The sequence below is a fragment of the Bemisia tabaci genome, chromosome 1 (assembly GCF_918797505.1).
Source record: "Bemisia tabaci chromosome 1, PGI_BMITA_v3".
NCBI lineage: Eukaryota > Metazoa > Arthropoda > Insecta > Hemiptera > Aleyrodidae > Bemisia > Bemisia tabaci.
This window is the reverse complement of record NC_092793.1, coordinates 24241327-24255034: the sequence shown is the minus strand read 5'-3', so window position 1 is coordinate 24255034 and position 13708 is coordinate 24241327. Positions and strand designations below refer to the sequence as shown.

Sequence of the window (13708 nt, the reverse complement as noted above, 5' to 3'; positions counted from 1 at the left end):
TTGTCTCCTTTGTTTTTCAGCGCATTTGAAAACCACCTTGAATACTTGAGGTACATGCTCAGTGATCATCTTTTTAATTGATCTTTTATGAGCTACCTAGTATTAATCGGCACTGGTGAGAGAACTTAAGAAAACGACACTCTTTTTTTAAAAACATGAAATAAAGAAATATATTTTCAGTTTGGTGTTTTAAAAAAGCCGATACGGACGCATGCAAGAATATGGAAAATATTATTTAAAGTGGGCCGTCAACCTCAATCTAGTTGTGAAATTAAAACTGACTTTTCTAGGCTTTTACACGACAAAAAGGCTCAACTCAGAAGTGCCTACCTAAATGATTTTTTCTCAAGTCTTGATCGAATGCAACATTGAAATTGTCTAATAGCGCTTCTTCTTATAGGTCACAAAACCGACGAACATCAGAAGATAAGTAAAGGCGTATTTAAGAAAAAAAACATAACAAACTAAGAAGATGTAGGGATCGATGAACACAATGAAACTTTTAGGAGGGGAATGGTATTACAGGGTGGTCCGGGTGATCCCCTCGTCTGTGGTAAATTCACTTTAGTTCCGCCCATTTACAATTATTAAGAACGGAATATCGAGTTCGCGGTTTTTACAATTTTGATAATGTCGGTTTTCCGTTTTAAATTAGTAATCCAAATTTTCCATTGGCAGTTACTCAAATCGGAAGCAGCTAAGTTTCGATTCAAACACTCTATTTTCAATGGGTCTACAAGCCAGTTCTGGTAATATTCAGACTCCAAAAGTTTTGATTTTTCAATTTAAATCGGCTGCTGCTGTTTAAGTTGTCCTTCTTTTATTTCCGTTTCCAATCTTATCTTGATGCACCGTAGATGCTTTTCAGCACATGAAGCACAGCTCACGGCTTTGCTAATTTTGAACTTATTATTCCAACTTTATGCACTCCCCCACTCCCACACTATTCCTTTTTCATACGCGAACTTATTCCGAGCATGATGTTTTCAATCATACTAGTACTGGATCACAATGCCTGATCACAGATTTAAAAATATGCTGCTAGGAGATAATTGTTATTGATTTTTTTACCCCTGAAAAAGTGTACCTATTGTGATAATATTTTAATTTAAAATAGGTTATAATCGGCTGCAGATTTTTATAAAAAAAATTCCCTTTTAAGACTTTTTTAGTCATTCTTGCCTACAAAAAAATTCATTATAATATTACCAGAATTAAAATGCTATAAAACGTTTAAAAAATCCAAGGAACGTTTACTTCTGTATATGTTACTCGTTTTTAGTCGAGAGTTAAAGCAGGCTGAATCTCAAACATCATTATTAGATCTCCGATTATGTCTAGCCACAGTTGCATACTTCAACGAGATAAATAAAAAACACGAGAACATAGTTTATCATGCTCGGATTGAATTCGCGCCTCTTTTCAGTGGCATTTCTTGCTAGTTAAAAAACACTGTTTCTCCTTAAAAGTAATGAGCAAAAGTAATCGATTCCACGTGAGTCGGCCTGCCTTGATAAAACTGATGGTCTCACTAACATTTATAAGGATGGATCCCAGTGTTGACAGCATGCAAAAAATGTCATTTGTCTTATGAAGCACATTTTGCCGCCGAGCCTTTCGCAACCTCTAACGTAATTTACATGTTATTTTGCACACTCTGATGTAATTCACATGTTATTTTGCACTCACTCATCATTTTGCACTCACGCACTAGTTTTTCGCATTTACGCACAATTCGATTATTGTAAAAAATTTGTGTTTTTAATTTTACTTGCGCAAAAAGATACATTAAGGCAGTCTTCTCTCTTTCTTACCCGAGTTCACAATATTTAATCTCAAATGTTTTTTCGTAATATAGTCGAACAGAGTAATTACCCATTCCTGGCGTTTGAAATGAGATCTTAAACACAAAAAAAAGGCAAGAAAAGGGAATGTTGTTCTTGAAACCACAAAATTAAGGATGGAAAAATGAACACTTAGCAAGAGAGTTGACCCAAAACTTCATTCAATGTCGAAAGAAGTGTCACACATTTAGCTCCAATTGCTAGAAAAACTTCATTGTACCAAAAAGAAGAAAAAAATGGCACTTTTTAACTTCACAGCTGAAGCACTGCCCAAGTTTAATAAGAATTTAGAGAGAATTGTCTGTGACATATTAATAATCATTTCGATCCTAATCGCTCGAATCACGTCTCCCAAAATGTCCCTTGCCGAGGATTCAAAATCTTCTTAAGTCAAATAAAGAGCTATAACAACAAATATTGGACATTCCAGAGCGAAAACAATTCGAATAAATAAAACAACCCAAATCGTCGACTCAAAAAACACCCTGTCTTGTCCGTTTGATGAGTTCTAACACATCATCCTATTGTTTTAACAGCCTCAGGATATGAAGCAGCAGTATACGAGGTCCAAGTGCCTGTATTGAACAGAGATCTTTGCAACAACTGGTTGGAACACAGGGACATCAATGTCACGAAGGGGATGATCTGCGCTGGCTATCCCGAAGGAGGGAAAGACGCTTGCCAGGTAAGTGGAAAAGATTGTCTATGAATCGGTCAATGGAGCGTTTAAACCTCATACGGAGAAGATAACCTCGGTTACTAGAATCAGCAAGTTTCCACGATTTGGCAGGGCGTTCTCCTCGTGTTCTGCCAGGGGGGACCCATTAGAACCTTCTTAGGCAACCTATCATCTGGTACCCTTTGCACATGCCTGTAAACAGTAAGAAAAAGTAACAAAAACCTGTTGGATGTCTGAAGTTAATGTCGAGTGGTAATTTGTTTTGTTAGTTTTCCCCTGTGTCTAGTCTTCCAAATCATTGTGTTGAAAAGCGACCTCGTTGAAAATTTGACGCCAGCCTGTAAGATCGAACTTCCAATACATCGATAGTAGTCCAATACGCTAGCCACTTGAAAGTTACGACCTCTGAGAGTTGAGAGGAAAATAAGAGTACACACTTGCAGGGCCGGATTTAGGGGGAGGCTACATGTGCCGCGGCCCATGGCGGCAAATTAAGGGGCGGCAAATTTTGAATTTTTTTTTTAAATGTAGGTACCTATAAAAAAATCGGATTCAGAAAAAAAAAAATAAATACAAACGAGACGAGGCGACAAAATCTCTCATTTCCTGAGAGTATAGTCATTTCTAATTTTGTCGTCCATCGGTGATACAAGAGACTGCACCTTTCATTAGTCGAGTTAAAATAGAAACCAAACACGCACTTTGGTCTGTAATGACGCGGCGCAGAGAGAAATGATGACGAGGACTTGAGATGAAAAGGAGTAGCCCTGGGCGCGGCGGTCGGCATGAAACATATATTAGCGCCTACAAGACTGCATGAATACTTCACGCGTTGCGTCAAACATATAGTGCGTTCAGCAGCGGTCGACGCGAAACGTATAGCGCCTACAAGACTGTAGGAATACTTCACGCATTGCAGTGCGGTCAGCGTGCTTTGCAGTGCCCTACAAGTGGATGTATTTCTGCCAAACATAATTACGTGCGTTAAGACATGAGCCCTGAGACCCATAAGAATATATACATAATGCGCTGAGCTTATTTTTGGCGCTGGTCATTCGCTTAGAATGAATCATTGGTTTTTAACAGTGTATGATTTATTTTTAACGGCCTCCTAACCTCATTTCAAATCGACGATGTAAGCCGCCAATCACATAACTCAGTTTGTCACGTTGCAGACTTCCTGTCATACTTTATTTTGTAAACGGAAAACTACTCAACGACAATTCTTTAAAACTGCCGTGATTTTTTTCTCTGTACGAAAACTGCCAAAGAAGTTGCTTGATTGGGTTCCTCCTAGGAGGAGACGAAGGGGATGCCCATTAAACGGGTGGTGACAGGGGTTTTTAGAAAAAATAAGGGCTTGCCAACTCTCTGAAGGGCTTTGGTGGCTAGGAGCTGCAGAGTGCGCCAGAGAGCGCTATAAAAGCGGCTTCATACGTACGTACGAAAAAAATTCTGCATAAACTTCAAGGAATGATGTCAATTTTTTCTCCTTAAAAAGAATAACATAGAGGCGGAGATTTTCAGACACCGCAAACGAGATATTTGATTACGGACTTTCGCCGTCGACATGCGTTCCACACCGACAAGCGATTGAACTGTGTACTGTGTTAGGTGCAATGCGTGAAGTATTCCTGCACTCTTGTAGGCGCTGGTATGCGTTCTGCGCCAACCGGCGCTTCCTGCCATACTTTATTTTTTAAACGGGAAACTACTCAACAGCAATTCTTTAAAACTGCCGTGATTTTCTTCTCTGTGCAAAGAAAATTTTGCAAAAACTTCAAGGAATGATGTCAATTTGTTCTTTTTAAAAAAATAACATAGAAGCGAAGATTTTTAGACACCGCAAACGAGATATGTGATTGTGGACTTATGCCGTCGACATGCAGTGCAGACATACCGATATGTGATTGCCGACTTACACCGTCGAAATGTCATAATTACTAAAGGCGTCCTTTTGGTTTGTTCTATTGTAGGGGGATTCCGGGGGCCCGTTGTTGTGCAAGATGGAGGTGGAGCAGCAGGAGCGGTGGTTCGTGGGCGGGATCGTGAGTTGGGGGATCAAGTGCGCCCACCCGCACCTGCCGGGCGTCTACGCCTACGTCCCCCGCTACGTGGACTGGATCCTGAATCAGATGCACCGCTACGACGAGCTCGAGAGGCGGCTCTGACGGGTCAAACAACTCCGCGAGAGCATCCCGTCCCACGACCACGAACTCCAACATTTCCTCGACGACTACCCTTACCCTCAGCCGGACTCCCGCGACCTTCTCGGACAGACCACCAGGAGCCCACTTCCACCCGCGCAGCCCACGATACGCGTCGAGAAATCTTCCGGGCTCATCGCGGGCTCGCATATAGCGCAGTCCACCGGGAGCCCATCCTACAGTCCTCGCTAGCCAGCAAATCCACATTTGAGACATTTTTCGGTAGAAGGTAAAATGGCGTATAAGGCTTGCAATGTTGTTGAGATTGTGCAATTTTTTAAAACGTTTGCAGCCACGGAAAAAAAGTGTCAGCGGTTATCCCCTAAAATTGTGGTACTACCCCAATTTGTTGGGTGATAGGTATGGACATTTCTAATTAATTTTATTAGTACCGCAACTCAAGTTAGGGTAGTACCGCAAGATTTGGGTTAGTTACCTAATTTATTGGGGTGCTACCATAATTAATTGGGGTTCTACCACAATTAATTGGATGTGTCCATATCATCCAACAACCTCGTGCTTTTTTTTCCGTGGCAGATGAAATTCATTCACAGTCTACTCACTTCCTCATTTACAAAAGCGAGGAAAAGCTCGGAGCAAATTCAGGGAAAAACTCATAGCAGAACTGTCGGAGTTACTTACAGCTAGAGAACTACCTTGCACAATTTTAGCATCATTGGAAGTCTCATACGCCCTTTTACCGTAAACACCTTAATTATTGGCGATTAGGTATCCTCGGGGCTCCTCTCGGGTACGCACATTGTGCTCGAAGTTCTGGGTGATATTTTTTTGGGACCTAGGACCATCCATACTGAAGAAAAATATTTTCATTACTGAAAGAGTCGAGAAGATTGTAATTTTTAAGACCGTTCCAAAGACTGGGAGTCTCTAAGATAAGTCAGCGTATTTTGATCGTATTCAGGGAGTTTTTGACTCGGCGCGTCACAACTTGTCTCACGATTAAAAGGGTGGATTCTTAAGTAAGTTTACCCATTTAATATCTCTAAAACTATTGCTGTTAGAAAGAAAACCCAGACCGGCCTTAGAACGACCATATCCTTAGCTTTCTAACAAGCTATGGTTCTAAAAGATACATGTTGTGGGAACTTATGACAAATTTTCCACACCAACCTCATGTCCACAAGTGCCCACTTTTACCACGCTGTAGGGTTTATGAAAACACGTAAGTGCAGGTCTGTGAAAAAGTAAAAACGATTTAATCTTTTAGCACCAAAGAATACATTTCTAAACATCACTGCTTACCCACTTGCCTCCGAGATACTGTTTTAACTCTAGGAGGAGATGAAAATCACTCGGACGCAAACGTTACTGTTTGTGTCATCGGTTGGCTGCGGGCTAACGGGAAAATACTTACGAAGGGGTATTTAACGAATATTTGGACACAGGCAATGCCATAAAATATCAAATCAAACCAGTAATACGGTTGTTTTGAAGTTTCCTATTTTAGGAACGTAATTTTACGAAAAAAGTACCGAGAGTTTTAATCTGCAATTATCGTAGTTTAAAAGTGCCATCGAGGTGCAATGTAGTCCCCTCGATGGTGGTCATAAAGAATGAACAAAACCGCTTGCAATCTTTCACTGTGGGACACTATGAATTGTTTTCCATCGATTACTTCCATGCCAATTTCTTGACTCTACTTGATAAAATGGGCTCTCCTGAAAAAACTTGCCTCCGCGCTCCGAGTCTTCCACAACTGACAGGGGATTTAAGATGAGCGGATATTTTGCAAACATCAACAGCTTGAAGACCTCATCAATGAAAATAATGCAAGATTATTACGTTGCGAGTTTGAGGGTCACGCGATAGTTGCGCAGGCTTGGCGGTGTTTGGAAGCAACTATTCTTGATTATTGGATGTCCACGTTGCATACGGGAAAATTGAAGGCGCTCTTGCCTTTTTTCTTTCTTTTCTTCATACCAACCATCTTCACGGAAAAAATACCAGTGGAAGGCAAATACGTCATCGTTAAAATATGTTTTTGCTTTACTCGATTCATCCCCCATCTTTTCTTTCCCATTTTGCTGTATTTTCTCGAGCTTGCAAGGCAAGCGTGGATTACATATGTTTGTACATAAAAATTCTAGTGACCTAATCCTCTTGTCATTTTGCGACCCTCTGTTGAAATTAAAAAAATGTTCTTGCTATTTGATAGACAACAATCATGTTTATACCCCCTTGAAAATTCTGTGATAATTTTCGCGCTAAATATTACCTTTATCCATCTTGTTTATTAGTAAGTTGCATTTCTCCTCTCTAGATGAGTAATTTCAAACATCATTTCTTTAAAATTATGTTGATAAATTGAACTAAAGAAGTTTTATTTAATGTGAGTGCAACAAAATTTCGACAGTTGTCTTGCATTAAAGCGTGACCTCATCAAAACTTTGCTTTTCTGAACTCTTGCGGGCAAGGCAGAAACCTAAAAGCAAAGGAGTATATTTTTATTTGGAAAAATATTCGTAGTTCTGACAATTGATTTCTCTTTTAACTCCTTCGGAATTATACGTAGTGAAACCCACTCAGAACTATTTATACACCTCTGCATTTGGTTAGGGTAAATAATGAACTTTGTAAATAAAACTCAAGTGATCTGTGATTGTATTTGTTTTAAGGTTGAGCAGATTTGAAATTATGGTATTTTAATGTTTGAATAAGATAAAATTGGGAAAATGTAAGTCCCTTATTTGATGTGTAATCATAACATGCGGGAAACACTTACACGTATCCAATTTGAAAATCGTGCTTGTTTATTTTTTAATTAGTTCAGAGTATTTTGAAAATTTCGGCTATACATCTATCTTTTGTACAAATATACCTCAAATTTTAGTATAAAATGGATCAATGTAAAGATGAATAGTATATCTGATGTATTTTTTTCTTTTTTTATCTTCTAAAGCTTTTCAGAAATGTTACTTCGAGTGAAAAGTGTAAATGCGAAAATGTCAATATTTTTGTATCCTTTTCTAGGAGTGTTTATTTCTATTCACAAATATATCACTAAGACAATAATGAAACATTGATCTCATATTCTAGTGTTGGTCTTCCGTAGCTAATTAAAATGACAATAATTCAGACAATAGCTCGCAGTAGTTGAGACCTCACTGTTTAAGTAAGTCGTTCACTATGCCCTCATAATGGTTTTGTTTAATCAAAGAGAAATCTGCCAAAGTTCAGATTTCATGCTACTTGGAATACTAAGACTACGAGAAACCATGAGATTTATTTATTTTTTGTAATGATTGAACTTAAATTCAAAGCTGCTTGAATGTTAGATCTAGTATACGTTGAAAGGGATTTAAAGAAAATTATAGAACTTCTGAGATCGGTTGTTCCCTCTTCCTTAAAGAAGATCAAAGTAAATACACACACTGAAAAAGAAAATCAACATAATAGATAAATAAATTAAAATAAAAAGGAAAACAATGACAAACTTACTTGTTTAAAGAATTTTGAACATTTCAAAAAACGTAGAATATTTTTGAATTTCGGCTGAAAATTCAGATTCCAATAAGTCCAAATCGGGTTTTTCAGTTGATATTTTAAATAGGCAAAGTTTGTTCCAGTATTATTGGCACTGCTAATTTATGTATGGGAACTTTCTATGCACATTTCCACTCTTGAATAAACGAAAATTTGCTGAGCTTGCCTTCATAGATAATCATGTTTAAGTGATTTACAGAGGATACATGATCGTGGCTGTCATCTGTATCAGCGATTTTTACTCTTTGAAAATTGTGCTGATCGCTGATTGACATATTTGAATCGCTTTAGTTGGTCATATGCAGTTGAATTGATTAGAAATTCCACAGCTTTACTATTATGTGATCAAATGAATGTGATTATAAATTACAAAACTGTTATGATAACTGAAAACGTTTTTGTAAGTGTTTATGTTTAGCAGCTTTTTATGTGCATGAGGCAACGATGTCTCCAGTGTTTTCTTTGTTGTTCTTTTTCGTTTGTTAAAGTTTACTCATTCAACGTACTAACCTTCAAAAAATAAGTTAAAAAACAGAAATGCTTTCACTTGTGTATGAGAAAATATTTGAAGCAGGAACCTAGGCAGTTTTTGGGGGTGGAGGGGGGGGGGCGCACAAAGGAACACCTCATTAAAGGGTGTCAAGAAGGCACAATTCGCGCAATTCTTGGCATTTTTCAGAGGAGGGTGAGTGCAATTCTGCGTGAGGGGGGAGGGGGTGGGTGTAGGCTCCTCTTAGTTCCATCTTAGAATTGGATTACATTTTGCAATAAGGAACCACTATTTCTGGCTCTTCCATAAAAGCACGTATCTGAATGAGAAAATCGATGGCATATATGTTGTTTCTAAAATGAGCCGGAAATAGTGGTTCCTTATTGCAAAATGTAATCCAATTATGAAATGAATCTGTGTATTTTCGCAATTATTATGTCAGGCAGATCTTTCATGGTTATTGCTCATGAACTTACTTACATTATAATTTTTCTATCCTCGCATTCCAGTTTGGAAAATGGACCGTTGAGAGTGCTGTCAATTTCTTTCATTTTTTCCTAAAAAAAATGATACTTTTAGCCACAAAAAGTGGACCTGCTCCAATTTTCCGGGCTTTTCTGCTCGGAAAACGCACTTATGAACATTGCTTTTTCCCTACTTGTATACTTATCTAGTTACTTTTTTATAAGAAAAATGTCAATTACGCATAAAGCTCAAATATATAATCAGCACTCTCAATGAAATCTCTGATATTTTTTTTTTAACACTCGATATTAAAATCAAATGTGGTTCAAATTCCGAATCCATCAAACTATAAGCCTTCACCCTCTTTTGATCAGCTTTATTTGGTCAAAGATTCGTGAGCAATCATTTGAATATTGCAAAAATCAGTCTCACTTTTAGCAGGGTGGATTCTCGTGTATCTACAAAAAAAAAAAAAATATGGACAAATCATTCCTCAAAGCTGCTACGTACTTTACTTTTTCTTAACTGGCACCTGTGTGTCAAAATTTTTCAAACTTTACGAACATATACTTTCATTCTGATACTCCTGAAAATTGTTTTATTTTTTTGAAGATAAAATCAGGACTCCTTGATTTATCTTACTTCAAAATGTATCATTAAATGTCTTATAAAGATCTTCCACTTATTATTAGGGCCCTCATCTCATACCTCTTAGAATTAGCAGAAGGCAGCATATTAGGATTTCAGGTCCAGTTGTTTCTTTCCCTATTTTCATCATTACTTTTTATCCTCTTTTTTATTCAAAGAAATATATTCCTTCTCTGCGATCTTCTTATGCATATTATCCGTCGTTTTGAAGTACAATTGTGTAACTTATGAAGTGTGCAAATATTCATGTTATATATACCACAGGAGAAAATTGTCCTTTTTACGGCGTTTCAAAATCTTCGCTCCTGATTTATTTTTTCGGAGAGGAACAATTCAACCGTATAGCTCAAAATTCATGCAGAATATTCTACTAACACAGAAGGAAAAACAAGGGAGTTTTACAAAAAAATACATTGATTAGTTTTCCGAGGAAAAAATAAAGTATGACTGGAAGTATACAACGTCACAAACGGAAGGTACGTGATTTCATACTTTAACTATCGATATGTGTAAAAATATTTGAATACTACGCAGAGAACTTTTAAGGTTTCCACATATTTTACGTTGAATATAAAAAATGTACTTCAAAATGTTCTTGCTCAGACTTTTTAGTCACTACATCTTTGACCAAACAGTTAAAAACAGTAGCACCCTTTATTAGTTTATTAAATCATGTCAAAAAAAAATAAAGTGACAAAAAATACCGTCTCTTACTTTGCTTCTAATGAGAACCTAAAATTCAGAGTCATGCCATGCTTATTTCTGAGAGGTAAGAGTAGTTATGATCGTTTCTAGTGTCTCGTTACTATGCCTTAGTGTTAGTTACCTCACTGCTGCTTTCTATTTGCAATTTTTCTATTTCCTGTATAGCTTTTCATTAGAATAATTAATTACACGTTTGTATGGATCTTCAGGTATTTAATTCGAAGCTCATCTGATCAGAATACCCCCGTAAATCTTTGCTCATGAGTGCTTTATTAATTTTGAAGTTCTTACTGATGAAAGAGCGTTTTGATTTATTCGCGACAGAGGGAAGTTGATAAAAGCTTCGATTTTTATCATATAGTTATGCTAAATTACGTGGAAAGAAGCCAAATGAATTACGGATATTCACTCTTGACTCCCTCAGAATTATAAGCTTTTCTTGTACCTATCAATTTTATCTCTTTTTTTCTTTCTTTTTTAACTGCCTCCCTTCCTCTCTCTACCCCCTCTCTTTTACCATCCTTTTTCTCTCTTATATTATATAACCTATCACCTTCGAATAGGGAGGATTTGTTTTTAAATTCATCAGGATGTTTCAATTGTTTCAATCAATTATACCTCTTTTCTTTTCAATGCGGTTGACTTTATCGAAACTGTACTTTCATAGATTATTTTTTTACGGAAATAGGTAGTATTTACTCAACCCACTTTTTTGAGCCCGGAAACAGAGATAAGGTAGTGATGGATTTTGTTAATTAGTCGGCTCAAAAATGGCCAAGCCGTTGTAGATATATGCTAGTCAATGTTTTACACTTTTTCTAGTTGAAGCGAGTGCTGATATATTACATTACATCGGTAACTCTATTGTGTAACGGATGATGAGAGATCTATTTTGCTATTAAGTACAACTATCTCATAGGATGCGAGCGTCTGCCTTTGGAGTGTACTCGAAATTAAATGTGAATGTTCAGAAAAAGTGATATTATAGCCAGGAGTATTTGAAAATGCTGGGATTTAATAATTTCATAACACTTTTATAAATGAGAAGAGAAAACAACCGTGTTGGTATTTACATTGGAAAATACATTAAAAAGTATTACGAGCCTTGTGATTTTCTAATTATCTCAGTATATTGAATTCACTTTAAAGGAACGTTCCCTTGAACCGGTTGATATTGGTGTACGTGTAGTCCAGAGCACAACTTAGGGTGACTTTTATAAAATTCCACCCTATTAATACTCAAAATATCTGACATAAATTTCATTATTTTCATAAAAATTTGGGATATAAATTTCATGAACGAGACATAATCAAGTCGGTTCTTTGAACTTATAAAAAGGAAAACAAATAACTTTAATCACATTTTTTTGAAACTTATATAAAAAATCATACATAATTATTAAAATCCCTCAAAATTTTTGAATTTGAGGTCAAATAAGTCGTGTTTGGAGCACACGAGTCATCGATTTAGAAAATATTTGTTACTAATTCTTGAAGAAAAACTGTCAAGATGGCAAAGGCTGGACCTGTTAGGATGCTGCAGACGCCATCTCACACAATTGAAACAAAGCATCTTATGATCACAGCATTTTGAAATACTGCATTTAGATCTTCAGTATCCGCATACTCGCCTGCGGCTAATTTTTTTTCTCTCAAAAAAACTTTGGAGACTGACGAAACAAAAAGGATAAGCTTGTTCTGGACTTTTCTTCAAAACTGTAGCTCTGCTTCTGAATCTATGTTATCTGCTCAAACACTCTTACAAATATCAATGTACTTCAATGTGTCTCTTCTTTCTAATAAATGACTTTTAAAAATGTAAATATTTTTATACCCCTCTTACCTGAATGATATTTAATTATCAAGTAATTTGTATTTACATCCAGCAAATGACCTCGGCACAGCATTTGAAAATATCTACTTATTAAAAAGAACAAAGAAAATGCAGGCGTACCAGAGGGCGTAGTAATCAATGTTCTTTTGTCCTCGGTGATTTTTACTTGAATATAGTTTTAACCTTTTGTTAGAAAGCTATAAAGTTAATTGTAGAAAGTTAAAGTGTACTTATAATTTATATATAATTAACACTCTTTGCACTTCAGCACGGAAGTGCAAATAATGAAGTAATTTTTCATAGTATCTGATGTAAGTACCAGAACCAAAGACGGATCGGTTTTTTGACCGATTCATCTCTTTGAGCATATTTGTTGGTTGGCACGCTTTGGTTTTCCTCTACATTTGAATTTTTTCTCAGAACTTAAGTTTTGAAATTTTCTCTCAAAATATTTCAAGTTTTCTCACAGTCCCTATGCCTCAACCTCGAGGTTACCTTTTGAATTATTGCATATTTGCAAATTTTTGCGACTCTAATCCCTAAGATCGCAGCCAGATAATACTGATAGATCACGTAGAGAGCGATGCCTCCTATTTTCCACCATAACCATAACCGTAACCATAGCCGCGCGCGCGCTGTCTACTTCGTCTCCGGCCTCCTCTTTTCTTTGCACGCGTTCGTCCGTACTTGCCGTACATGTTCGGCCACGGCGAGGCGTACGGGTATTTGGCAGCCTTGTAACCGTACCTCTGAACGTTCATCAAGAACAAGCGAAGTGGAACGTTCACCCGCTTCGGCTTGTGGCGCTGGAACATATGAAAGAAATCACATACGGCAATCGATTGATAGAGATGAGCTGTAAGATTTGGCGAAGCTCGCAAAAAAATGAACCGAACTGGAGAGTAATGGAATCAAATTATTCAATTGGACGTATTTCTATTAAACAGAACTACGTGCAGGTGAGAAACATGGGGTGTGCTCTAGAAAGCTGCATGAGAAACAATGTAAAAGTGGGCATGATTCCTTTTAAGGAATTGAAAAAGTGGGATTTTGAATTCAGCAAACAGAACTACGTGCCAAATGAATGCGGGATATATGTGCCGCGGGCATGGTATATGTGCGTTGTGGACAGGGCTCATGAGTTAATGACAAACGAGGCGAGCTGCACGACGGCATCCATCTCCGTTGACGTCACTGGCGCTTTATTATTCTCATTCACTCTTACGGCCAGAGAACTGACGAGCACACCTCATGTTTCTCACCTTCACATAAATCTGTTTGATAGAAATACGTCCAATCATGGGGAATTATTATGAAAAGGGGTTAGTGAAT

At 37.3% G+C, this 13708-nt stretch overlaps 2 protein-coding genes across 11 annotated transcripts in view; one reads left to right on the top strand and one right to left on the bottom strand.

The window, feature by feature from the left end:
- Positions 1–12365, top strand: part of LOC109041291 (corin serine peptidase) — a 123503-nt gene extending 111138 nt beyond the window's left edge. For 2 of the 3 annotated variants that reach the window (XM_019057587.2, XM_072298346.1), the window contains 2 exons: positions 2381–2529; positions 4500–12365. In XM_019057587.2, coding sequence (XP_018913132.2) covers positions 2381–2529; positions 4500–4694 — 344 coding nt within the window. In that variant the 3' untranslated portion in view covers positions 4695–12365. Of the gene's footprint in view, positions 1–678; positions 750–2380; positions 2530–4499 lie in introns of those variants that run through there. The other variant, XM_019057588.2, reaches the window with a different exon arrangement.
- Positions 12129–13708, bottom strand: part of LOC140224263 (uncharacterized) — a 22894-nt gene continuing 21314 nt past the window's right edge. For all 8 annotated transcript variants that reach the window (XM_072298415.1, XM_072298398.1, XM_072298403.1 and 5 more), the window contains one exon: positions 12129–13182. In XM_072298415.1, the coding sequence (XP_072154516.1) occupies positions 12967–13182 (216 nt within the window). In that variant the 3' untranslated portion in view covers positions 12129–12966. The remainder of the gene's footprint in view (positions 13183–13708) is intronic.